The sequence below is a fragment of the Lipophrys pholis genome (assembly GCF_963383615.2).
Source record: "Lipophrys pholis genome assembly, chromosome: 14".
Classification (NCBI taxonomy): Eukaryota; Metazoa; Chordata; class Actinopteri; order Blenniiformes; family Blenniidae; genus Lipophrys; species Lipophrys pholis.
Genome location: NC_137633.1, coordinates 22172825 through 22198787, shown reverse-complemented (window position 1 = coordinate 22198787; position 25963 = coordinate 22172825). Strand labels below are relative to the sequence as shown.

At 43.6% G+C, this 25963-nt stretch overlaps 2 protein-coding genes across 2 annotated transcripts; one reads left to right on the top strand and one right to left on the bottom strand.

Moving 5' to 3' along the window:
• The first annotated feature begins 711 nt into the window (after window positions 1-711).
• dhrs7 (dehydrogenase/reductase (SDR family) member 7) lies at window positions 712-13868 on the top strand. Its single transcript, XM_080480127.1, has 7 exons — window positions 712-959; window positions 3625-3777; window positions 6531-6637; window positions 6784-7023; window positions 8605-8727; window positions 8810-9025; window positions 13498-13868. Exons 1-7 carry the CDS (start codon window positions 830-832, stop codon window positions 13537-13539), a joined length of 1011 nt encoding a protein of 336 aa, XP_080336253.1. The 5' UTR covers window positions 712-829; the 3' UTR covers window positions 13540-13868.
• pcnx4 (pecanex 4) lies at window positions 13813-23084 on the bottom strand. Its single transcript, XM_080480114.1, has 11 exons — window positions 22920-23084; window positions 20680-21459; window positions 20418-20597; window positions 19351-19889; window positions 19155-19255; window positions 18745-18867; window positions 18259-18619; window positions 16880-16983; window positions 15699-16804; window positions 14733-14919; window positions 13813-14656 (listed from the first exon to the last, which is right to left on the bottom strand). Exons 2-11 carry the CDS (start codon window positions 21375-21377, stop codon window positions 14405-14407), a joined length of 3651 nt encoding a protein of 1216 aa, XP_080336240.1. The 5' UTR covers window positions 21378-21459; window positions 22920-23084; the 3' UTR covers window positions 13813-14404.
• Between the last annotated feature and the right edge of the window lie 2879 nt (window positions 23085-25963).

Below are 25963 nucleotides of genomic sequence, written 5' to 3'. Positions count from 1 at the left end.
TGCTGAGGTGATTCTTGATGTCACTGAATGCTCCATCATCATGTCTCACTGTGCTGCCAAGGGGAGTGAACTCCTCAGTTGCTCGGTGATGCACAGGTACAGGGGTCTGCAACCTGAATGATCAAATCAAATGTAACTGGTGCCACAAAAATGTTTAACCTTTGAAATGTGGCTGATACAGCTTATAAAGTTTCATATATAGTTTTAACATATAAAAATAGGATGTGTCTTATATTTATGAAGTTTCAATTACAATTTAGGATGGTACATATTTCATTAAATGGTAAAGCATTTTTTTTACTTTTGACAATATAGAAATGTTAGCTGGTTTAAACATTTTTGGTTCTTTCGTAAATGCGTCTTATGGGGTTTTCCCACAATTCATTTTTAAGCCTTTTCTTTTCTTTTAGAAATCCTAGTCATTTTCGGGTTTAAAAAACAAAACAAAACTTTTTTCACCCCATTTCTTGTGGTTTTAGCCCTTTTCCCCCATTTTAGTCATGCTATTTTTAAAGTCCTTTTGAAAATTACTTTGCGTGCCAACAGTTGCAGACCCCAACACACACACACACACACACACACACACACACACACACACACACACACACACACACACACACACACACACACACACACACACACACACACACACACACACACACACACACACAGAAAGCATCAGGAAGAAAGGGGGCTTTATTTTTGAAAATCTTGCAGGAAGTGACGTTTTGAAGGCGACGCTCTAATCGGTGCAGCTTTGTTTGGATCTGAGTTGTTTCTTGTTGTCCTCGGGTTTGTGTGTGTTTTGGAGGTCGGCGCGGATCCTCAGATGGACTGCTGGGTTTATTCCGTTCTGTTCTGGTCTCTTCCGGTCTGTTTCCTGCTTCACTGCCTCTACTTTATCTTCGCGGACGCAGACTTCACGTTACTGTGGTCGAGTGTGCTGGGAGGGCGACCAGGTGAGTTAAAGGGGAAGATACCTGGAGAACAAACCCTTCTTCTTTATCCGTTTCATGGTAAAGAGGGTCTTGTTTAAAACACACATGTTGTCTACGGTGGCCCCGAAGGTCACCGCAACGCAAATACAACAGCCAAACATTCAATCCAAAAATCCGCGTTCACACTTTTGGAAATACGACCTTCGGGGCCACCGTAGTTACAAACAATATTTTCGTGAAATAATGATTTGGGAACAGATCGCTTATTCAGTGACCAAGGAGTTTTACATAATATCATGTATCTCGACCAGGATGGTCAAACATAAGGGCCGAGGACCCAAATGTTGTGATTGTAGTACTTTTTTTTTCAGTTGTAATTGTTTTGTTTTGGGGGAAAATAGACATTTTCCTCACGTACAGGGGAGACCGGATATGGTTGCAACACTTTTTGCTTCAGCACTTGTAACTCACTGAATTTTTTAGCTGGACTTCTCAAACTTTCATACAAAGTACCCACATTTGTTTACTACAAATGGCATCAATTCAAACCTTTGCAAGAATGTCATAGACAGCGTGAGTTGATGTCAAATACATGGTGTTCCTGTGTTACAACTTCCCCCACTACCGGGGTAGGTTGTAACACATGCTGGGGTAAGTTGTAACACATGCTGGGGTAAGTTGTAACAATTAGACATAATAAGCAAAAACAGAAGACAGGCCATGTAATATGCTTAAGGAGTTTTTTTGAAATACAAGAACAATCTAGAACAGTACTGAACCAGTCAGGCCCTGCCATCTGCTTCTCATCTCATGTTGGTGGGTGTTTTATGTTATATATTAAAATGCAAACTTTCTGACCTAAAAGAAAGTGCAACAGAAAACCTGAGTACAAAGACACAAACACTTTTTCAATTTATCTTGCACCTACGATAGTATTCAATTCTTCTGTGGTCTAACCTGTCATATTACAGACTAGCCTGGCATATGCTTAGTCCATAATCCATAAATCCATATTAAAGGTCTGCTGCCTGAGTCAAATAGTCAGCCAACATTTCCTCCTGCTCCTCAGAGAAAACTTTGTTGCTTCTCCAGTAACCTACACTGTGAAGATCACTGGAGCCCTGGTCTCTCAGCTTCTGCAGGGTTTTGCAGTACCTGCTCAGTGTTCCATGGCAGATCCCATGTGCCTTCGCCACTGATCTGCCTGACTTGCTCTTCTCTGTGACCTCATCAGATGCTTTTTTAAAAACATTTGCAGGCACACCTTGGTCAGTCTTTCTTTTCCACTGCCTAGGCATTCTGTAAAAGTATTAAAATCAAGAAAGTGGTATTAATTCTATGTAAGAGGACGGTTGTAACACTTTATAAAGATGTGTTTCACCCCACCCCACCCCTGTCTGCCATTGTTTAGCTCGCTGTATTAGCATAGTGGTTTGAAATCTGCAGGGGAAACATGCATCACATTTTGCCTGAGAAACTACAATTTAATCTAATGTAAGACATATAGTTTTATGTACAATAATATAAGTACTAAACAAAATATAGTCTTGGTCAAAAAAAATTACTTTCATACCTCAAAATTCATTTTTTTCTCTGCAGAATCTACATACGCCTGTGCCCAGCCTTGATAATCAGTATGTGGGATCAGGGAGGAAGTGGGTAAACACTGATATCATCATATGAGTCCTATCTTATCCCTAATTGGTGGAAGTGGTGGTGTTATAACTCTCCCCCACGTTACAACCATACTCCGGTCTCCCCTACTCTGTGCCACAGCAAAGAAAGTTTAAATTTAAATGTTTTTATGGAACTATTTACCCATTCAAGATGAAATTGTGCTGTATGTGGTCCCTGAACTAAAATCTTTTACAACCCTGAACTTTCTGCATCCCTTCTAGTGTACGGATGCTTTTTAAATGCCAAAACAGACTTGATGTTCACAAAGTAACCTGTGTCGTCCCCACAGAAACACTTACAGGGGAATTCCGTCCATCAATCCATCTCCAAATAAAAATAAATCTGTTAGAGCCATGGTCCAAAAAGAGCTTTCCACTTCCTTCGTGTTGATTCAAATTGGAATAAAGATGTAGATGATTTACATGGAAAAAGGGTTGGCTCCTCCCTATTTGATAAAAGTTAAGGAAACCTCTTTTGAACTTCTCCGTAGATTCTATCTTGCTGAAAGCTAAATAAAAGACAGATCTAAGAAATAATTGATGTAAATGTAGGTTTTGTAATGAATGCCCCGAAACAATTCTTCATTTGAATTATTATTCAAATTATTCATTTGAAAAAAAAATGTCATTCATATGAATATTGAAAATCATTTGAGCGTTTATTGAGTGTCTTCTTTGGACTATCTGGTGACTGTATGTTAAAAAACAATTCTACTGACCTGATAAATCTTCTATTCCTGATGTCATGGTAGTGCAGTCACTGTTAAAAATACTCTGCAACAAGTTGTTATTGCTTTACATCATGTTCTCATTTGAACAGTCAGAGAAATATTATACTCATAGAAAGACCTGGCAGTAAATGATAATAGTTTCCAATGTTATGATTGTGATCTGTATTTTAAATCCGTTCAAAGATTAATTTCACTGCAGTGTTAAAGTGGGATTAATAAAAATCTTATTTAGATTTAGAGCGCTCATTTTAAGGAACATCACATATCTGTGTTAACCAGAGAAGAAGCTGAGAGGCCTGGTGGTCTGGGTCACCGGAGCGTCCAGCGGGATTGGAGAGGAGTTGGCCTACCAGCTGGCGGCGTGCGGCTCCCGTCTCATCTTGTCGGCTCGCCGCGAGGACGAGCTGAAGAGAGTCAAACACAGCTGCTTGGGTAAAAAAGCCTTTGTTGTGGTTGTAGCTTTTTTTCACAACAGGTTGGTTCGCTGAAACGGGAGGGTTGGGTTCAACCCAAACCTGCACAAACAGTACAACTCACGATCGCACTTGGCAACAGAAATATACTTAAAACACACTCAAAATTTACTTCAAAATGATTTCCTAACAGTAATACGTGTCCCCATAGTCTGTGTATGAAGAAAGTCTGTCGTCTCCCTCACTTCTTTGCTCCAATCTTTAGTGAATGTGTTGTCATACAATCGATTCAGAGTATTTCTCTTCATGATGTCATATGGGGAAATAACCACTCCCTCTGATGGTGGATATTCACTTTGACTGTCCCACAATAGATGAGGTCTGCCCTTGAAAATTATGAGCAGTTGTCATTTCTTCCTCCTCATGAACGCTTCCTGAAAAAAGACAAAGTAGGCGTGGACAGACACAGCTCATTAGCATTTAAAGGTACAGACACAGAAACAGCCTGTTCTTACTTGAGCACATTAGAGGGACTTTTAGACTGGTTGGAATTCAAGACAAAGGCAAGTTGGGGAAATATTCTTTGAAGACAATGTTATTGGACCTCTGACACCGACAGATTGTGAAATTCTTGGAAAACGTGTATAATATGGGTCCTTTAAACAAGATGCCTCGCTGGGCGCTTGTTGTGGACTGAGGTTAACTTCATACAGTTCATGCAGTTGTTAAGACGATCTGTTTAGCAACAATAACTTTGATTACATGATGATCACAAACTGCTCTCTTACTGTCAGTGAATGAATGAACTAGCTTAGCGGTGTCTGTCCCGTGCAATGAAATCACGTTCTCACGAGATATACAAGTTCAATTACATGTCAAATACATATTTGTTTTCCATCAATCAACTGAATTGTCATTTCTTCTACTTAAACAAACAAATGATTACATTGATTTATTAAAATTGAACATTTGAACACTTGGATATGTAACAGTGGTTTTAAAGCAGTGCTTCTCTGGTTTGGTCTGGCTTCAGGATCAACAATCACGTCTTAATGACAAAACTACGACCCAAATCAGAACAAAATTATAATTTTAATAGAGTTCAGTTCAAAACCTGAAAAAGTCGAATACAATATTACATTATGATAGCAAGTTTTAACAACCACATGAACAGCAAGTCAGGATGTAGAGAGGAAAATATTCTGGAATATTTCAGTTAAATCAAAACTCCTCACCTCAGTAAGTTCGGCTTTTTTAACAGACTCAGATCTGTTTAATGGGAAACAAAGTAGATCAGTGGTGAAATGTGCTTTCAACGTGTCGGCGCACATAACACGTTGGTTTTGAAGGTTTATGTATTCTTCCTTGTACCCGTGTTTGATCAGGAAGCATGTGGAGAGAAACTATTATGAGTTTGAAAAAACCCTTACTTATTGATTAAATTTTATCTCATATCTTCTTCTCATTGCCGCCCCTCAACTGTCACAATATGGTTCAATGCCAAGTCATAGTTTTACTTCAGTGGCAGAATTATTGATTTATTTCACATTGTAAGATGATATTAAGTGTAACTCTTCTAGTGCTAGCTTGATGCTTCAAATACAGAGAGAAATGGCAGGTTTTTATAAATAGTCTGAAACTGGCATCTTTTGCACTTGTTTTTACATTTTCAGTTCTAAAACTGTAGTTAAAAAACAAAAAAAAGGGTTTTTGTTTTTTTCAATTGGCTTTAACATGGTTACATGTCAGAAACCAAAAAATAGAAGCCTGCTAAGCCTGTTTTTTCTTTTTTCTTTTTTTTTTGTCTTTTTGGCATTTTGCCCTCCTGAAGCTGTTAAAGGCCTCATGTTGAGCCCCTCCCACACTTTGAACTACTGAGTAAATAAGCCGAACCTACAATTAATCAACACTTTTACCCACTGAGATAACAAACTGACTTAAAACAGAATAATAACTAGATACTCGGTAGAGCGCATACGTTCGCCAACAAAACCTTGCAATGTTAAATGATGATCTTCTGTTGGTTCCCATTATTGTGTGTTACTTGAACACATGGTTGGAGCGAGTTGGCCTGTGATTGGCTGAGAGTGGAAAAGTGGGGCGGGGAGTGTAGTGAGCAGTGTAGTGAGCAGACGGCTAACGGCAGACGCAGTCCTCCAGTGCATCTCCATGGCAACAGACGCTGATCTCCTTCGTTCTCCTCCATGAGGTGCCTCTCATAGGACAGTGTTTGGGACATTGTTTTTTTTTTGCAGTGTTTAGAGATTTATTTGTAAATGGTTGGCCTTTAATGTTACAAAGTGTAATGGATTGGTCTTTTAGATAATGACAAATCATCTCTGAAGATTCCATGCAATTCAGGTTCATAGTTTTGAGGAAAATATGGTTAAATACATACATACGTACATACAAACCAATAAGATGATACACGAAGATAAAAACATAACCTTCCCCCCAACTTTTGTTGGCAAAGGTAATAAATGATGGTTCAATCAAAAATGATCCACAGGCGGGTAAATTCTCCTTTTAGTTTTTGTGCTGATGGCACAGTTATAGTGTAGCAGAAGCATTAGCAGGCTAAATTTGTGAAAAGAAAAAAGTATATATATATATAGAAAGGGAATATGTGCCATAAGTAGAGAACATGACTTAAACATTAGAGTTGTGATTATATTAAAATTGATGACTGTGCTTTCATTTTACTGTACAAGTTTGAGACTCGAGACCTCAGTTCGAGAGGACTTAGTGTTTTTTCCTCTGTCCTTCCTGAAGAGCGCTCTGACCTCCAGGATGAGGATGTTCTTGTTCTTCCACTCGATCTGCTGGAGAGGACGTCTCATGAGGGAAAAACCAAGACTGCACTTCAGCACTTTGGACGTGTGAGTCCACCACAGTCCGTTAGTCTCACTAACTCAGTTCCCCCTTCCCCAGTCGTACAGATAAAACACAAGGTCCCCTCTTTGAGTTGTCTTTGAGTTGAAGGTGAAACAGTGTTAATACGACTCGTCTCCCTGTGCCCGATCAGATCGACGTCCTGATAAACAATGGGGGCAGGAGTCAGCGCTCTCTGTGCCTGGAGACCCGAGTGGACGTGTTCCAGGCGCTGATGGAGCTGAACTTCCTGGGCACGGTCTCCATGACCAAGTGTGTGCTGCCACACATGACGCAGCGAGGCTCCGGGAGCGTCGTGACCGTCAGCAGCGTGGTCGGCCTCGCCGGAGCGCCGCTGGCGACAGGATACGCCGCCAGCAAACACGCTCTGCAGGTGAGGAGCTCTTATACTCCTGCTGGCGACTTCCTGCTTTTCACTCATCTCCTTTTAGTTTGTTTTATTCAGCAGTTTTAGACATACATTAACCCAAATGTACATGTACATGGTTATCTTCATGTGGTAGATGTGTCCAATCAGCCATAACATTATGACCATTGTTCAATTTTGCAGAAAAGATTCAACCAGGCAGGAAGTTCCCACCAAAAGAAAGCAGACTGAATCCGTTATTGTCAAAGTAAAACCCAATTGAGCGCTTGAATTTCACTTCATTGATTCAGAATTACGCCATTCTTAGTAGTCAGAGGCCGAGAAGTCAGAATTATGACAACATAGCAAATAAACGGATGGTGTGATCGATTAGGCAGTAAGTGAACATTTTGTCCCCCAAGTTTAGTTAGAAGCTTAAAAATTGGGCGAGCGGAGGGGTTTTGTTGAGTTTGACACAGGAGATCTTGTCAGTGTCTCTGACTGCAGCTCTTCCGGGTTTCTGGTCTTCAGTTGTCAGAATCTATTGAAAGCCGTCCAAAGAAGCAAAAGCTGGAGACATGTGACAAGGTCTTTGTGCCGAGGCTGACTGATGTGAGGCTGATGTGACTATGTTCACACTGTAGGTCTTGATGCTCAATTTAAATTTTTTGCTGCTGTCCAATTATTTTTGCCTGATCATTCATGTTGTATTCTAAACACAACCTCTATCAGACTGCCTTGTGAACGTGATCGGACTCAGCGTTTTCCGGCACCAGAGTGCATACGCAGAAGACGCTGTTGGCGGAAGTAAATATTGATAGCACATCAGTCAGCAGAAGGGTTGCCAGATGTGACTCACTGTTTCCAGCCCAAACAACATAAAACCCACACACCGCAGTAAACCAGCTCAAATCTCAGCCTGTGCAGAAATCCAGCTAAAACCGTAAAACTATTAAATGTGTATTAAATGACACGTCATAAACACACAAATGACCAAAATAAACAAAGTTAAAAGGTACGAGAATTTGGCTCCCCAACTGGGGGATACACACCATATCTGGCAACACAGGTCAGTGCGTATAAATCCATTTTCAAGTGGTTGTTAAATACTAACCGACAAAATGAGGAGGGAAAAGAGAGCACAGCTTTTAACATTTTGGTGGAGCCGCTTCCTCCAGCGCTTATCTGTGACGTCAGTCACACGTCAGAGAAGAGGCAGTTACATGTTGAAATGTATCTGAATTGGTACCTCGTGTGATCTAGGTCTGGGTCTGGTGTGAAAAAATCGGAATTGGAGCTTTCACAGGGTCACTAAACCGCTCTGATAGGGGTCAATTATGAGCAGAAAAATCTGAATTGGGTCGCATTTTCCCTGCAGTGTGAACGTGCCCATAAAGGCTCTACTTTACAAGTTCCAGAAGATAAAAGATCTGCTGCTAAAATCCTGACGGATACCAAAGCAGGGATCTCCTGTCGTCCACGCCTCAGTGGACCAGCACAGTGTTAGGTAGGTGGTCATAATGGTATGGCTGATCCGTGATCCCACTAAGAAGCCCATCAGATGACTTCGGCTGCAATACAAATGAAGCTCGATTGTGTTGTGCACAGGGTTTCTTTAACTCCCTCCGACCTGAGCTGGCCGACTACCCAAACATCCTCGTCAGCACGGTGTGTCCCGGCCCGGTGCAGTCGCACATCGTCAACAACGCCTTCACAGAGGAGCTGAACAAGGTGGGACGTGCTGCTCAATCATCTCCTACCAGTCATCGGGCATCATGGAGTATTTTTAGTAAGTGTTCTTTTACTACTACAGAGTGTGGACACGGTCGGCAACCAGGAGCACAAGATGCCAACGAGCCGCTGTGTGCGATTGATGCTGGTGGGAATGGCAAACGGCGTGAAGGAAATGTGGATCGCGCAGCAACCCTTCCTCCTCTTCTACTACGTGTGGCAGTACGCGCCCACGTTCGCCTGGTTCTTCACCAACCTGCTGGGAAGAAAGAGGGTGCAGAACTTCAAAGCTGGTCTTGTGAGTGCAAAACCTGTATCCACGCCACTTTGAAACCTGGGGAGAACATGCAAACTCCACGCCGATAGGCCTGGACTCAAACCCCCAACCTTTGCAATGTGAGAGTGTTAATCACTACACAACTGTGGGTGATTCTTAAACAGAAATAAAATGCGTGAGTTGTAGCTTGTTTACTTTCAGCTTTAACTCGAGACGTAAAAAACTGATTTACCACTGTTGTCTTCAAGTACATTCTGGGTAGAATACCTGCTGCACCTCAAGAAAGTGGAAAAGTTTCTTTTTGATGACTCTGGAAAGTTGCATTTTGATTTAACTAGGGATAAATTCAAATATATCAAGCCTTTTTGTCAATTTAATTTGAATAATTTTCCACAGAAATCATGAAAAGTCTCAGAATGTTATAAAGATCAGAGGCCATATTTATCACAATCATTTTATCTTTTTGCTCAACCTTTGGTAGTTTATATGCATCAGTTTAAAAAGTTATGTAAATTGGTAATCACTGATTAGTGTTGAAATGATATATAGGTAAATCCACAACATGCGGACACAGACTCTTATTCTGTCATCGGGTTTGTTTATCTAGATATGTGGACTGGAATTAACAGAACCAAATGTAACATTTTTATTTTCTTTTTAATGTCAAAACGCAACAAACTACAGTTTTGATGCACAGTTAATAGCAGTGTTTCTCATGTTTGGGAGTCGGACAAAAAAGTTATTTGATTATCAAGGTTGCAGATTTACGAGGCTCACGTCGGTTGGAGATGGTGTCACTTCTTTTATTTCTATTTGTTTGTCCCCAGTTTATTCAGACGAGAGTTGATCACCACTCTGCTCCAAGCAATCATCACCTTTTAATCTATTCAAAGGTTGAATATTCTAAAGAGGTAAAGAAGTGTAACGGTAGTTTTATTTGAATGCGGTTTCCACCTCTGGTCAAAGTGGCCCCGATTCAAACCTGGTTCTTCTAGATGTGTGCCGACAGGCTGAACCCTCTGACCCTGTTTGGTCCAAACGTCTGGGATTTACCTCCAAACTAAAGACGAGCCTTTTCGCAGCCTTACTCCAGTCTTTAGGACTAAATGTATGTAATGTTAATGTAGAAGCTTTACTCTTTCCCCTGCGACATCGCTCTCTGGATCCTTTGTGAGGTTGACCTTGCTGGATACACCCCAGGACGGGGGGATTCTCTCTGTGATGGGACTTAAAGTGCTTGAATAAAGAGGAGCGTGGCAGACAGTGAGCAGAGCTCGGGGGGGGGTCGGCTGTTACTGACCTTGCTTGAGTCTAAGAAGAGGAGTATGGCGGTGGTGAGGGGATGACCGTGGGTAGAAGTGTTTCCCCGCAGTGCTGGCCGGCTGACCAGTGGGTCTGCTGGCCTCTGCTGGACAGTCACAGCTGAGGGCCATGCAGAAAGGTCACAGTCCCACCACACAGCCATTGTTTTGTCACATCTGTGTGCATCACAACCGTCTGTGACAACATTTATTTATTTTTTTTAAATGGAAGCAGTGGACCGCAACAGTGAAATCTCTAGTTTGCTTCTTCGCAACGTTGCACTCATAAATAAACTTGCAGGAAATGAATCAAGCTGTCATCAGAGAAACAAGAAAACTCCACAAAAAGGCTCGACGAAGGCCCCGTTTCCACGACAACGACTCAGGTGAAATATCGTTTTGTGTTTACGTTTCAAAAAATGTAGACGGCAACGATCTGAAAACAATGTCCGTTTACATGGAAACGGCAGAAACGCTGAAAACAATGTTGTTTTCATGTTGGGCCACCAGAGGCCTGGACTACAAAACTGGATTTTCTCTTATCCAGATAACTTCAAGGATTAACCCTGGGTTTTCTGTATTACGACGCTCGCTCACTTCTCACCAGGAGAAATCGCCTGGCGCTGAAAGTCTAACCTGCTCCGGAGTAGGTTATGTTCTCGATAAGCGGCCAGAGCTCCGCCTCCTGACCAATCAGATTTCTTGGAAAATGACCCACCCATTATTAATTGATGGTGATTGGTTCAGCGCTGAGCTGCAGCAGAGAGGAGAAATAAGATGTAAAATTAAAGCGATCTTTCTGACATAATAAAATAAATCCTGGTCACTGAGGCTTTGAAGGATGTTTTTGTTCTTGACTTGTTCCAAGTCTGTTTCGCTCCACGAGGGTTGATCTGGAATAATGAGGTTGATGATCACACCTGACAGAACGGCAGAAACATGAATTTATGGAGCGCAGAACTACTGGTGCTGTCACGGTGATGAATTAATGTTCCAACACAAATCACTCACACAAGAGAAACTGAGTGATCAGCGAGCTGTCCGTTACAATTGCCGATGAATTAATATGGTATAATCCAGTGGCAGTCCGTGCATTTCAGACCTCGGCCTTTACTAGTGCTGGTCTGACTCAATCCACCCCTCAATAACTTTTTATGGCTACAAAAACCATGTCATCATGCAGAAATGCAGTATAAAGAGCCATTGCATTACAGATAGATACTCGTGTTGCCAGAATAAATACCTTTATGACCAGTGGCAGACCTGGCTGGTTTTCCGTCCCGGGGCGAAGACTGTTTATGACGATGAAGAAAATCCCAGTTCAAGTCTCTCCATCTACTGCAGCTGCATAAAGAAGCGGCTGCTCGTCTCAAATCTTTTGGGGGTTGAGGACGGTGACAAACGTCAGCTTTTCACAGTCTTGGGAATAATATAATGGCAAATAACAGAATCCTGAATCCTGCCAAGGAAGTTGTAGTGAGCACAAGTAAATTGTGCCTGTCCTCCTTGAGCTTGGAGTGCTGCGGTGCGTTCAATGACTTCTTGGAAAAGTCCCTCTTGAAAATGGTTTTGACATTAAATCTGCAGCCAAATCTCTTTATCTTCTCCTTTCGCCATTGTAGGTTGATAAAACCACTATTAAACAAACACAACTATATTTTGGTTCATGCAGCTCGCTAGTGATGCAGTCAGCTGGTGCTGGAGAGTGAACTCTCTGACGATCCAATCAGAGGGCTTGAATACACTGAGGTCACCCGAGGCCTTAGAAGGCCCTGAGTCGCCAATATCAAAATCTGATTGGTTGAAGCAGCAGCGTCACCGACACTTATTTTACACTGCAGACGCCTGCAGAATTGAATCTGAAGGCCTCAGGCAGATTTCTTTACCCTGGCAACAGATGATGGCTGAAATGTGATTGGTTAAAACCTTTAATATGGAAGTACGGGTCTGGAAGCAGCACAGATGGGGGGGAAGCTATGAGAGGAAGTGGACAGACAGTTTGGAATTATTCAAGCAGTATTCATAGACAAAATATAATCAGCATCAGACTGTGATTCTGATATTTTTCTTAGGCCTGCAGAGAAGGCCTTGCAGGGCCTGATATCCTGCCACTGGTATAATCTCACCAAGTCACGCAGTATTGCCTTTAGCCTGTTGGATGTGTTTTCAATTCTATATATTATCAGAGAATAATTTCTCCTTCAGTAATCTGCTCTGCAGGGTTTCTCCGTGTCTGTGATTGGTCAGACGCTGCAAACTCCGCCCCTTTCATGTGACCGTGCACATGGAGGTCTGGGTTGAACTATAGTGAGTTGATAACCTGCTTCGTAGTAACGGTTATCAGGATCACGCGTGTCTGGTTAAGTCAACCCAGGAAACGGAGAGAGATCCTGGCTATGTTGATCACGGGTTGTAGTTCAGGCCTCAGTTGGTTTGTTTTTGTAATGAAACAACCCACACACACACACACACGTGCACATGCATGCATGCAGAGAACAATACGCTATCAACAGTACAGACATTCTAGTGGACAGACGAGCAAGTTAGATTGTGATTACAGTGACTGTCAACTATAAAACTACCAAGTCCCAGGAGAAGATGGACTGGGAGTCATGACATGCTGGAGGAAACATTGTTCTTATTGTCCAGCTACTGAGCATGTGCAGAACTACTACCGTATTTTCCGAACTATATGTGGCACTTTTTTTCATTGTTTGGCTGGTCCTGCGACTTAAAACACAGCTGGTATCATGGTGAGCACCTGTCCTGTTCTGTCAGGGATGCACAGCGCCTTAATGTCTTTTTCCACCAAGACGATTAAGTATGAAACCAACTTCATCAGTCAGCCATTAGCATAGCAATCGACATCATTCGTGACGCGTTTTTTGACTGGAGCGAGTTATAGTCTGGAAAATAAGGGAGTTACTCCGGCCGTGATGTCAGTGTGCAGTAGCAGCATTTCAGAAAAGTTGTGTTTTCTGTTTCCATGGAGACAGTCGGAGCCACAGAAAAAAGCACCTTTTTGAAAAAAACCCTCCAAGCACTGTTGTCTTGTAAACGGATTCTCAAAACACAACAAATGTTTAGCGTTTTCCATCGAAGACACTGTCGTGTAAACCGGAGCTCAGACTTAAAGCTGCTGTGATGTTTGGATGCAACAATCTGTGCTGATTCTGACCTTTTGCTTCACAGGATGCAGACTCTGCGTATTTCACCAAACAGAAGACGTCCTGAATGTCCCGGAGAGGAAACGCTTCACTTGCACGTCCATTGTCTGTGCTGCTAATTTCTATTTTAATCCTAGAGATTTAAGGACGTGATGCCTTTGAAAACTCACTGCACTCCATCACTGATGTAAATAATTAAAACGGTAATAAATGATCAACTCTTGGTACATTGTGTTCATTACTGGATAACACAAGGATTAATCTGCATGTAACAAAGATTGCACATTCGTGCTGAGCTTTGAAAAGCATGTTTCAATCAAACAGTACAAAAAGTGCTTTTGCCAGCCAGTTTTATTAGAAGTATATACAGTAACACATATAAAAATGAATATGTACAAGAAACAATTTCATTTTACGTCTTCAATCTAAAATTGTAAACAAGTGAATTGTAAACAAAACGGCACAAAACACCATACACATACAGCAAGACATACCCAAGGCACATCCTCAATATCTTTTACAAAACATTAAAATTATTTTCCCTTATCTGTGGACACGGAGGGGTGATTGCATGAAAATGTAGAAGATAAGATGAAGCAGAGGTATTGAGCCAGTGTGATCCACTTCCTGCTCAACCACAAAGAAAGGCCAGATTCTTGTGCGTTGGTGGAAACTGTCAGTGAATCAGGATCCAGTCATGTTTTTAATGTGCTGTTGTCTGCGATCCACCACATCGTCCAGATTGTAAATTCCAAATGGTCTTTACCTCAACCTCTGACTTTCAGCATGAAAATGATCTGATATGAAAACCAATGTAGAAGTTGATCTACACAACATGTGAGTCTGGAGTTTAGTTTCCATCCTCTCTCCTCAAGAATAATTGTCCTCTGCAGCAGATGTAAAAAAAAAAAAAAGGCAGGAAGGAGCACATGTCAGAGGCAGGGGAAGTGGAGGGGGGCAGAGGAGTATATGGGGTATCCCAGAGGAGGGTCTGCTGCCTGGACCGTTAAGTTTCTGAGCATGAAGGGGTGCGCCTGGATGCTGTACCGCTCCTCGTCGTCATTGGTGGCGTACAGGAGCTCCCAGGAGAGGTTGGCCCACTGGCCTCGCACCCCTTCTCCGTTCAGACGGCCCACCTGCACCAGCTGCTCCTGCAGGGACAGGACCCGGCCCGTGTAGGTACCCTGAGAACAGAGACGGCAGCGTGTTACTCTCAACCGAGGACGATTGGGTCCAGACACGGCGTGTGCGGATCATTACCATGGTCAGGTCATGTCCCAGCGAGAAGAGGAACGGTTTCTCTTGCAGGACGCTGTCGTGCCAGCCTTTCTCAGACACCAGGCCGATGTACCAGTCCCGGTCATACTCCTCCAAAGTGCTGAACAGCTCCTCGGGGGACTCCATTGGCCCCAGGCTCGCCTGATCAAACAGCAGCTTGAAACTGAACCTGCAGGCAGACGACAGCGTTAGCAACCGTCAGGGAAGTTCTGGGAATTACCAACTTGAAATGACGTGAGGTTGTAACGTTCCAGTTTATGAGAAGATTGCAGAATAGAAATATTGGCACACATCATTTACGGGGACAGATAGAGCTGCATGTGCACATAACTAAAGCTTTATAGGGCAATCGATAAAATGTCTAATATCTTTTAATATAATTCTACAGTCGGTATAAAGATGGACCATTACATTCCAACATTACCATGAAAAGATTTACCCTTGTGGTGTAAAACTAGGCAAAAATCACACATTTCACCATTGTTAGTAAAAAAAAAAAAGATTCTCCACCTTTAAAGATTGACAGTAAATTATCGGGTACGACTGTCCCACAATATAAATATTATTTAGAGGAGTGAGACTCACTCGGCTCATCATGTATGAACAGATACTATTACTTTCAAGTGAGCAGTAAATATTCAACACATCAGTTGTTATGAATGAAATGGGAAATAAGGGTGTACGATAATAGTTAGAAGTGCATTAACATTGCATATTGTGATACAACTTACTGTAAATACTTATAAACTATTTTCTTCATTTTGTTGCTTTTCATACATTTTTGTGCTGTTGCAGTTTTGATGTAATTAGAGAAGCTATAACACAATATAGAGCAGTGGGGCTCCATCTGATTGGACAAATACTTTCACATCCAAACTCTGAATGCATAACGAAAGGCTGATTTAAAATCAGCAGGTCTTCACTGCTTTTTTAGTGAGTTTATTTTACCTGAATGCCTGAAGAGTGAGCTGGTAAAGCTCTTTACTGGAGGACAGCCAGTCGAGTCCTTCTGTCCACGGAACGTCTCCACAGTAGAGCCTGTAGACATAACTGGGACTGGTGAAGGCGGACTCCGCCCCCAGGGAGACGAGACATGAGAGAGCAACTTGCACGTGTAGCTCTTTCAAGACGTCGTCCTCCTTCAGGGCTTTGGTCATGTCCTCCGAGGTCTCGCTCTGCACAGCGGGCCCAAACCGGCCCAGGCTGAAGCGAAACCACTCCTCTGGAAACAGAGGCCTGAGCCCCAGCAGGCGGGACGGGAGTAACGGAGCTGTCCTCCAAACGGTCGGCAGGTTGAAAGCCTCCGACTGCGGGCAGCTGAAGTTCAGAGGGGGGAGGGAGCCGGGGCTCTCTCTAAACACGTCTGAGTTCCGGCCTTTGTCCACGGCCGGCATGCCGATGCCCAATCCCAGAGGCTGCAGCGGCTGCAGCGCCGAGAGAGCCATGTTTTCAAACAGGCTGTCCATCTCCACAGAGCCGGGCAGCGAGGCCCCCGTCTGCAGCGCTGTGTGTCCGGACTGGGCCTCCACGGTCACTAAAGCTACCGTCCGTCTGGCCGGCTGAGGCCCGAATAGGTCGTCCTCATCTGACCAATCCCCGAAGGACGTCAGGCTGGAGCTGTCCTGCCTGAACCTGAGGGAGGACACGTTGGATTCCACCACCACGGCCTCTGGCGGCAGGTTGCAGGTAGTCTGGGGTAACTGTGAAGACTGAGACTTCATGCCGCCGATCCCCGAGCCTTCGTCGCCGCTCCACAGAAACCCTTTGTGCTTCTGCACACAGTACCGCATCAGCAACCAAATCAGGGCCTTCATGAAGTCGTCCTGAAGCTTCCTCAGGTTGTCATGAGAGTCTATAATACCAGAGAGCACGTTCCGGGCGTCGGAGTAGACTCGCACAGCGAGCGCGGCGCAGGGAGTGAGGGCGTTGCCCCAGTGCAGGTTGAAGCCCTGCGTGAAGCCGAGCCGCTCGGGGCGTTCGAACGCAGCCTCAAAGACCTCGTCCACCCGGCGCGCCTCCACCGTGTGGCACGACGTCTCCTGCAGCTCCAGGCCCTGTAAAGAACCACGCCGCAGCCGGTCATCACGCCGTCTATTCAGACTCTTCACCGACATGAAAAAATTAAATACCTTAATGTTGACTGTACAGTAGCCGTATCCTCTCTCCAGGATCATAATCCAAACCATGCGGTCCTGAAAGCGGCCCAGAAAATGCGAGCCTGGGGCTAAAGATCCTACAAAGGAAGAGAAACCCACGTGAGGAGGTGCAATGTCTATATTAATGTAAAGAAAGAGAAGTACACTATACTCCATGTGACATAGATTAGGGACTCTTGCTACACACCTCTTTCATTTTGCATCAGCTGTGCATCCTGTTGCCGACTGTGGATAACGTGGCTGTTGTGTGAGTCGCTTTAGAGATGCACACTATGACAATACTACAGGAAGGTCACAGCACTGTTTTAACTGGCTGACTGCACAGAGATCTAAATATTGAATCCCTCCTCTTCCTCCATTAGTCCTCCAAACTTAACTGCTTTTATACAATGAGGGCCTTTTTTCATTTTGAAGACAGAAGATGAACAGCGGCAGCAAAGTGGAGGGGGGGGGGGGGGGGGGGGGGGGGGGGGGGGGCTCATGTTTTAAGTTGACTCGTGCTTGCACGGCTCAAGGATAATGTCATGTCCCATAACGACATCTTAGAATGGCCCCAGCCGCTACCTCGTGATGTGAAGTGACACGATGGGCAGATTCCTTTGCTGCTCGCCGCTCCACGCACCCCCATCGTGAGCAAGGCAGTAGAACACATGACCAAGTGCCATCGTTTGACTGTGAGTGTCAACCTAACAAGCCACTGGTCTGAATTATACATTGTTTGATTACGTCACTTCATTTTTATTCAGCTTTGAATCATCAATCCATAAATAACAAGTCTCCACGAGCATGTTGTTTATTTCTCCCATGGAGCGGAGAATTAAATCCAAGCAGCAGCTCGGATTAGCATCGAAGTATTACAGTTAATGTTGTGGAAACATTTGAATGTAATGAATACAGAAGTGAGCTTTTTTTGTTTTACTGGGGTCACTTCACAGGAAGCTGAACTGGAATCACGTAACCTGCAAGTATTCAAGAAAGTGCAGCTCACAACTGAATCTACATCTCTTTGTATTTAACCACAGGAGGCGACGCTTCAGTGCTCTTTGACCTGCAGACAGTTTCTACTTGACCCATGAAAAAAGTTCAGTGGTTGTAATTAGAGCTCGAGTCAAAACAGTGTTGTGCATAAATTAAATCTTCTTTGGATGTTGGGTGAGCTTTGCTCACTGGTGTTTGGGCTGGTAGCTAATCCGAGGAAAACTTGATATGTTTTTATTGTAGCTGAATGCAAAAACTTGAAGCCATATAGAATTTCAAATAAGGTGCCTGATGAGTGAGTTTCCATACTTCAGACATAGAGATGCACCAGAATGACAATATGATTGAAAAGATGTCAAGGATGAAAAACTAACCCAGTGATCCTCTTGCGAAGGCCGTCCTCAGAGCCGAGGCCAGACTGCCGCTCATTTGCTGGTAGAAGATTGAGTCTGGGCAGGGGCAGGCGGTGCCGACGGGCCCGGGCCAGCTCCGCTGAGGCCGGGGGAACCCCACCAGGAAGATGGGTAGAGTGAAGAGGGGCAGCAGAGGGGCAGAGAGCAGAGCGGAGAGCGTGACCACAGCCAGCAGCAGCGGGCACAGCGAGGCGTTCAGAGCCAGCAGAGTTCCAGCAGACTGACGCCGCTGCTTCTTCTCCGTCCACGATGTGACCAACACCGTGAGAGTGAACTTCAGCTTGGCCATGAACTGGGTGAGTCGGTCGATCAGGAGGCCGACCTGGACCACAAACCAAGAGCAGTGATGTCATGGAATTTTAATTGGGCCAGGAATTGTGTAGTTCCATCAAGTTGTTGAGAAAGGTAAGACATGAACTGGATTATACTAATATTTTCTGTCCTCACCAGAAGAAGCTGGACTCCAGTCCCCAGGCCATCCCAGCCAGGCAGCGTGTAGCTTCCAGCAGCAAGCCGCACCAGGATCACCAGCACCATCTGGAGCAGAGCGTCCTCCGAGCTCTGCCACACCTGCACAGCAAACACAAAGCAGCCACTCTGCTGAGCATGACAGCCACAAAAATGAGCGGAGAGCACTCAGAGACTGATTTGAATACATTTTGAAGAAGATATGTCAAGAGGATTTGTTTTTCAATGTCAAACTTTTAAGGGTTGTTTTTTTTTTTTAAACAAACATCTGTGGCTTGCGAAGGTAATACTGAGAATTCATCTGAACTTAACGAGTGGTGTTACTTGAATAAACATGTTCAACAGTGTATGTTAATGCTGCGGTGGAGACTGAGAGAAAGCAAATGTACCACTCTGAAAGCTCGAGTGAATCCCACACTGAGGGAAACCGTGTGGAGCAGCTCCAGAGATTTGTCCATAGACAGGAAAGCGATCATTGCAAATGGAGACACTGCAAAGTAAAACACACAGAGCACGTGCAGGCCAGATTAGATCATATACAGCATGCCTACTAGAAGAATTTATGCAGAATTGCATATTGCTCACCGAGATAAAGAAGAACTCTTCTGATTGCAGCAGAAATGTACAATCCTTTGTTTCTTTGCTGGAAAGTCTGAACACTGGACATGCCTTTGGGGTACAGGGGATTGAGGAACACACCTCCAAAAACATAGGCCCCCTGGATCTCTCTAAGAGCCCAGCAGAGGCCGAAGATTACGAGGAGGAGGTAGCTGACAGGAGCCTGAGGTCCTAACACCAAACTCTGGTACTGAGCTGAACCCAGGAAGTGATGCAACAGCCCCGCCTCCACTATCGCCACCAGTAACAGGCTCAAATATAGCAGCAGCTCCCTGCAGCCCAGACTCCAGCCAAAGGAACTGAGAAGAGGAGGTGGTGACCCCCCCCTGCGCAGCCCTCGCTCCCTGAAGGCGGCCCCGGATCCTCCGCAGAGCGTGCCAACCTGGCTAAGGTCCAGGCTGAGCAGAAATCCCGTCGAGATGGAAAAGAGGACCACACCCAGTGTCGATGGGATGAAGTAATTACACACGGCGATGCTGGCAGACACACCAAACATCAACAGCAGCCTGTGGGACGGCACACAAACAGGAAAAAAAAAATCAGGACTGATGATACACAGGCTGATGTCACACTTGTCAGTTTAGTGCAACTAATAAAATCTGATGAAAACAGCCTTCTTACTGAAGATATGCTGCATGTGAGCAGACTAAAATGTGTTCTGTTTACATTTTTTACATAAAAACTATGAAGCTAAGGACTCAACATGAGTGGATTATTAAGACAGGGCATCTAGTAAAGTTGAATTTGAAGGTGAAATGAGCTGACCATTATATGTTAATCGTGTAAAGTATAAGAAAGTGATTCTCGACAATCAGCCTGCCAATCATTTTCCTGAAACAGGACTCTCATAGAAATTGGAAGCAGCACAGACACATAGAAAACTGGATATACTAAAAGCCAAATTCAACATCATCTTCATTATCAACAGAAATATATGATGGCATCCTCGGCAAATATAGATGCAACTTAGAATTTAAAACATATTGTTCATCAGTGAAGAGTTGCTGATAACAGCTTTATGCTTGACTGTGTACCTGAGGTTGCTAGACATGGGTGAACCTCCTAAGCCGAACACAAGAGCCTGCTCCATGCCCCAGAGGAGCAGAGCGTCCAGGGGGGGCAGGATCCCGAAGGCCCACAGCAGAGGTAGGAACAGGAACAGCACATGCAGAACTTGGCTGGCTAAATGGAGCTCAGGGACCGGATCGGAGAACCTGCACCACAGCAAGAGTGGAACGTTATTTACCGTAAAATCATTTGATCATTCACACAGACAAATGCTGCAAGACAGCTCACCGTTCACCCAAGTCCACCGCGATGAAAATGAAGATGTAGAGAGGCCGAGTGAGCGGGGTGATCTCATAAGTGTCCTGTGCCTGAAAAGTGGCCGTCTCTGTGGCGGTATTAACAATGAGGGAGTACTCAGCGATACACAGAGTCACCCAGCTCAGAACAAAGACGACCAGGGACACTCCGATGCTGCCATAGAGAGCAGTCAGCCTGCCAAGGAACACGTACCACGTCCCGAAGCCACAGAGCACTCCGGCCAGCACCGTGTGCAGCAGCACGTTCAGCCCAAACCGCTTCCCGGGAGCGATGAACCGGACTGTCTCCGGACTGACGCAGTGGGTGAATTCCACCTCCTCTTCATCAACCAGGATGTTGGGTGCGCCAAGCCTCTCCACGACGCCATTCCTGCGAGCGGCATACAGCGCCAGAGCCTGCACGCTGGCCGCGGCCCCGAACATCAGCATCCCGGAGAGCACGGCGGCGTGGAGCTCCTGAAGAAGCTGCAGCTGGCAGAGCAGAGTGCCAACGCCCCCAAAAAGCCATGGTGTCAAGAACAGGACGGCCTGGTTGACGTACACATACGGCGGAGCACAGTAGCCCAACTTGAAGCGTGGGCCCCCCAACACGGTTTGAGGGAAACGCTTCCAGAAGAACTCCTGCTTGTATTCATTAAGAAGGGGCACATCTGGCCCCATTCTGACCATTCCCGACGGGGTGGCAGGTCATCTCCACGCAGCCGAAGGAGGGTTTCCATTCATCGTCCCAGACACAGTGAGGCGCTCTGCACTGAAGCACACGTACAGAAATAATTCATATGAAAAAGTAAAAAGGCACTTTAAAAATTATTTTCATGTAACAGCAGCTCCAGTCAATGCATCTCATGTATGGTGCAGATGAGAATAACTGGTGGGTTTTAACTATTTCAGAATATCTTCACGAAAATCTTACTTGTGCTTTTAGAATCCACAAGACTTGAATTAATCCAAAAGGGAAAAGCTTTACATTCTAAAATGGAGCTGACGTTTTAAGCTTCTTCTGTTTGACTTCATCTGGAATGCTAGTATCTAAAAATGCAACTCTTCTAACCTCAAATGTGTTTCTGAAATGCCCAAATATTCCATTTAAAAATAAGTTCCACAGTCATAAAACTGTCAAGATCCACCCTAAACATGAGTCTGTGAAGGTTTGTGTAGATTGAGTGTAATGCAGCACGCAGAAGATTTACAGAGGAGTCGTAATAATCTGGATAGTAGTTTTAATTCTGCACTAAACACTAAACCAAATCGAGTTCAATGGGCTACAGCCATAAATCAGTCTCTCTGGGAAAATGGTTTACAAACACGTTAAACTAGTAAAACTTGTATATCTCAGGTGACCAAAATGCTTCACATAAAGGTTATGAATCTCCTTTTACGGTAAATGTGATGGTGGTTTAGTCACACTGTGGGGATCAAAAACAATGATATAACCTGAATATTAATTTGAAGGTATTGGACCATTGTACACAACATCAACCTGACAAACACATTGAGCAGGCTGATGGCTGAAAAAGATAAACTGAACTTATTTAAACCATAAAATACAATAAATTATGACCTAAATCCAACTGAAACCGTTTAAAGGGACCTGGAATCAACAACTTTGCAATAGCATGGACAAAAAACAAGTGGAAGAAACTACTTGTAACAAATATGCCGTCATTGCTGCCAAATGCGCTGCAATTCAATAGGAAAGAGTATCACCAATTATGTTCAGGCCATGCAATTTTACTCATCAGGAACATAGAAATGACTACTTTTATTCTTCTGTCATTCAGTATTGCATATTTTGTTAGTTGCACAGCGCTGGGAGACCTACAGGTGGCTCAGAAAACCAAAATAAATATGCTTACATGTATTTATTTACACGGGCACAGGATTGGATTGTTCTTCTTGACACGTTATGGGTTTAATTCAAGTTATATGAACAGAACCAGCCTGGTTTGTAATAGGTGGCACATCTTAATGTGGATGCGCTAACCTGTGTGAGACAGACATCTTTTAAGTCTCGATTCCGTGAATGTAACCGGGAAATTAGTAAGAAGTGAACTGTTTCGAGCTCAACATTTTCAGCCTTTTTTTTTTTTTTTTAAACCCTCCGTTAGCTTTATTATTGTTAGCTACCATTCTGCAGCCTGACAACCCGTTAGCCTGCTATTACTCATAGGTAAACAACAGCGTGTTGACACCCGTGCGTGGAAAACTCACCGTCCGCGGCAGAGTAGCCAGATGGAGACGCTCTTTATGTGGTGCTGGGTGGTGTAGTTTGTCAACTATTATTCATAGATGGACGGAAATCAGCGGCTTTAACGTTAGCTGCTAGCTAACGGCAAGAAAACCAGGCAACATCGGCATGAGACTCAGTTAGCGTGTAACCAATCAGCCTGGAGAGACGACAGAAGCGAGCCCTCTGATTGGTTCATTAACCATATTCCCCGCCTATCATACAACTTAACCCCGCCCACTCTGAAACCAAACACTGGATGAAAAATGTTGATAAAATCCTCTTTATGGAGTTCTTTGAGTAATAACTGTAATATTTATCAAATAAATAATAAGAGAAGGAGGTCCTGTCACCTTCAAACACATCAAATGTTCTTTCTTTAAAACACAAAAGCCATTTACTTGTTTTCCACTGAAAAATACTATTACACCAAATATACATCTCATGGCTTGATCTTTTTTATTTTGACTTTTCTTTTTTTTTTACTTTACACTCATCACCATCTTTAAATTCGAAAACTAATGTGCTTAGTTGAACCTCAAAACTGACGTAGGATTAGGAGTATTAATATTACTCTGTAAGTCCTTGTCATCCTTGTCATCCTGTTGTTACTACAAAAAGAGCAGGTTTTTCTTTTTTTTATAATTTTGATATAATGAAATAGGTTGTGTTCAAGTGTTTTCCTCTCTCAAATGCTGATTTACCTCAAAAAATGGCGGACAGAAAGAAGGATCATGAAGTGATGACTGAAATGGCTACAGTATCAACACAAAGAGAGATGAAAATCTGGGGCAAAGCAGATTAAATTGTTGTTGTTATTTATTGGGGCTGAGGGGATCAGAGAGGGCACGAGGTTATGCTTCCTTGGCATCTTGAAAAAGCAATTTCTGCTCTGTGTAGGACACTACTAAACCATAACAGATAGGCAACATGTATTTCACCCTGTAATCCTCCTATAGCGGCACTTTTTAAAAACATTGTTCTTGTCACAGCCTCAATTAACACTTAAGTCATCCACGAAGATGCACAATGCAAATCTCATGAAACAGAAAAGGGTGATACTACAGTAAATTGCCCCTGAAGCGGGCCATCTGACACAGCTCTGAAAATTGAGTTCAGTTAAATTTACAATAAAATTGGGTATTTGTCTGTTGTGTGCTTGTTCTGTTAACTTGTTTTTGCCATTTCAACCAAGCAATCTGCTTTGTGTGATTGAAATAATGTGATGAATGGCGCACAAGTTCAATAATGCGATAAATGACACACAAGTTGAGAAATGAAAAGCAGTTAAGATTTAATGCGTCTGTGAGACGTGCTGCCACCCAAAATGTCGACACAAAATAAAAGCATTTTCCTTTCCAGTCTAATTGTCACTCTCACTTCATTCGCTCTTTATTCTGCAGGAAACAAATTACAGGAAAATGACAAATGACAGCAATAACTCAATGACAGATTTCAAGAGAGGCAATATGGCAAGATAGAGGATCTATTTGTGGGGGAAAATGAACTTGGGACATAATATGCACCTTCTGAAAACAAAGTAATTTATATTTTGCTGATTACTTGCAGTAGGCTTTCATCAGCAGCTAAACAGTTCATTTCTCAAACAGCAATTTCAACTCAAGTGATGATGTTGATAAAATTGTGGCCTCTATCAAAGCACTTCTCGAGTTAAAACAAGCTGGTGAATGTGTGATGCATGCACAGTGTGATGTTGTTCATCCATTACACACACAGCACATGATGCTTCGACGAGCATTGCACAATATGCAATGTTAACTTCTGCATCAAACATCAATCAATGTCGTCACCCCTGTAACTCCCCCTCCTGACACTGGAACCTGAGTAGATAGCAGTGAAAACATGGTCCGTTCAGCAATTATTCACAGAGTCTTGGACTAATGGTGCTCTGAATGCACAGACACAGCAAATGTAGGGGGTAAGTGGACCAGCAGTAATAGCCCCATACAGAGCATGTGTTTTTCTATGAGTGTGTGTGTGTGGTGGGGGAGAGGGGCATCATCTATAACTGATTCACGAGAAGCACAAACATGTCTAATTATGAATCCAAATTACAACAGCAGAGGCCAACTCTCCATCCCCTCTGCTTCTCTCTGTGCCTCTCCTCCTCCCACCCGAGTCGGGCTCCATATCAGGCAGATGAAAACATAACCTGTCACATTCCATCCCATTAAACCAGCAACAAACCATGTGGTCCACTCACATGGAGGGGCAAGGAGAGGAGGAGAGATAGACAGAGCCAGCAGTGCATCTGGGTTCACTCAGAAGTGATAAATTATTCACCATTTTTATGCTAATGTCATTTTAATGTTAAAAATACGGACAGATATGCAGATATGAGACATACTGTGTGAAGTGCTGTGTTGGCTGTGGGCTCAGTCCACACAGGGCAGAATTGAAAATAGTCATATTTATAACATACATACTGCACATACTGTACACAAATGTGAAATGTGTAATTATCCCCAGCAATACCTAATGCATTAGAGTACTCATACTGAGCCCTCAAATCTCTGCTTTTATTTTTTTCCCCTCAATGTGAATCCATCAGCTGCCATTTGATGTCAGGCAGAGGAAGGTAATGACAGTGCACTCACTTGCGCAGTCATTAGCCCCGCTTAATGCTGGGAATTAACACAAATTAAGTCAAGTTAAGTACATGCATTAGAGGAGCTTGTTTGGGGAGAGCTTTTCACTTTTACTGTGCAGAGTTGGCTTGTGCCTCAGATGTTCACCAAAAGCAGGAGGAGAAAAAACAAAAACAACAAGCTGAGGCACACATAACCCCCTTCAACTGATAGATGACTACCAGCAGGCCTGAAGGGAAACTCTGTCAGGACTGATTGGCAGTGGTAATGGAGCTCTAAGGACACCTAGTGGTCATGTCAACACCACCGGTGTACGAATTGAATTTGTTGGTGAAAAATTGATGCCTTTGCTGTTTGCTTGGCATATTTTTCCTGAAACCGGCTTTTTGTTCAGTTGTGTCGCATGTGAGTATTAACTG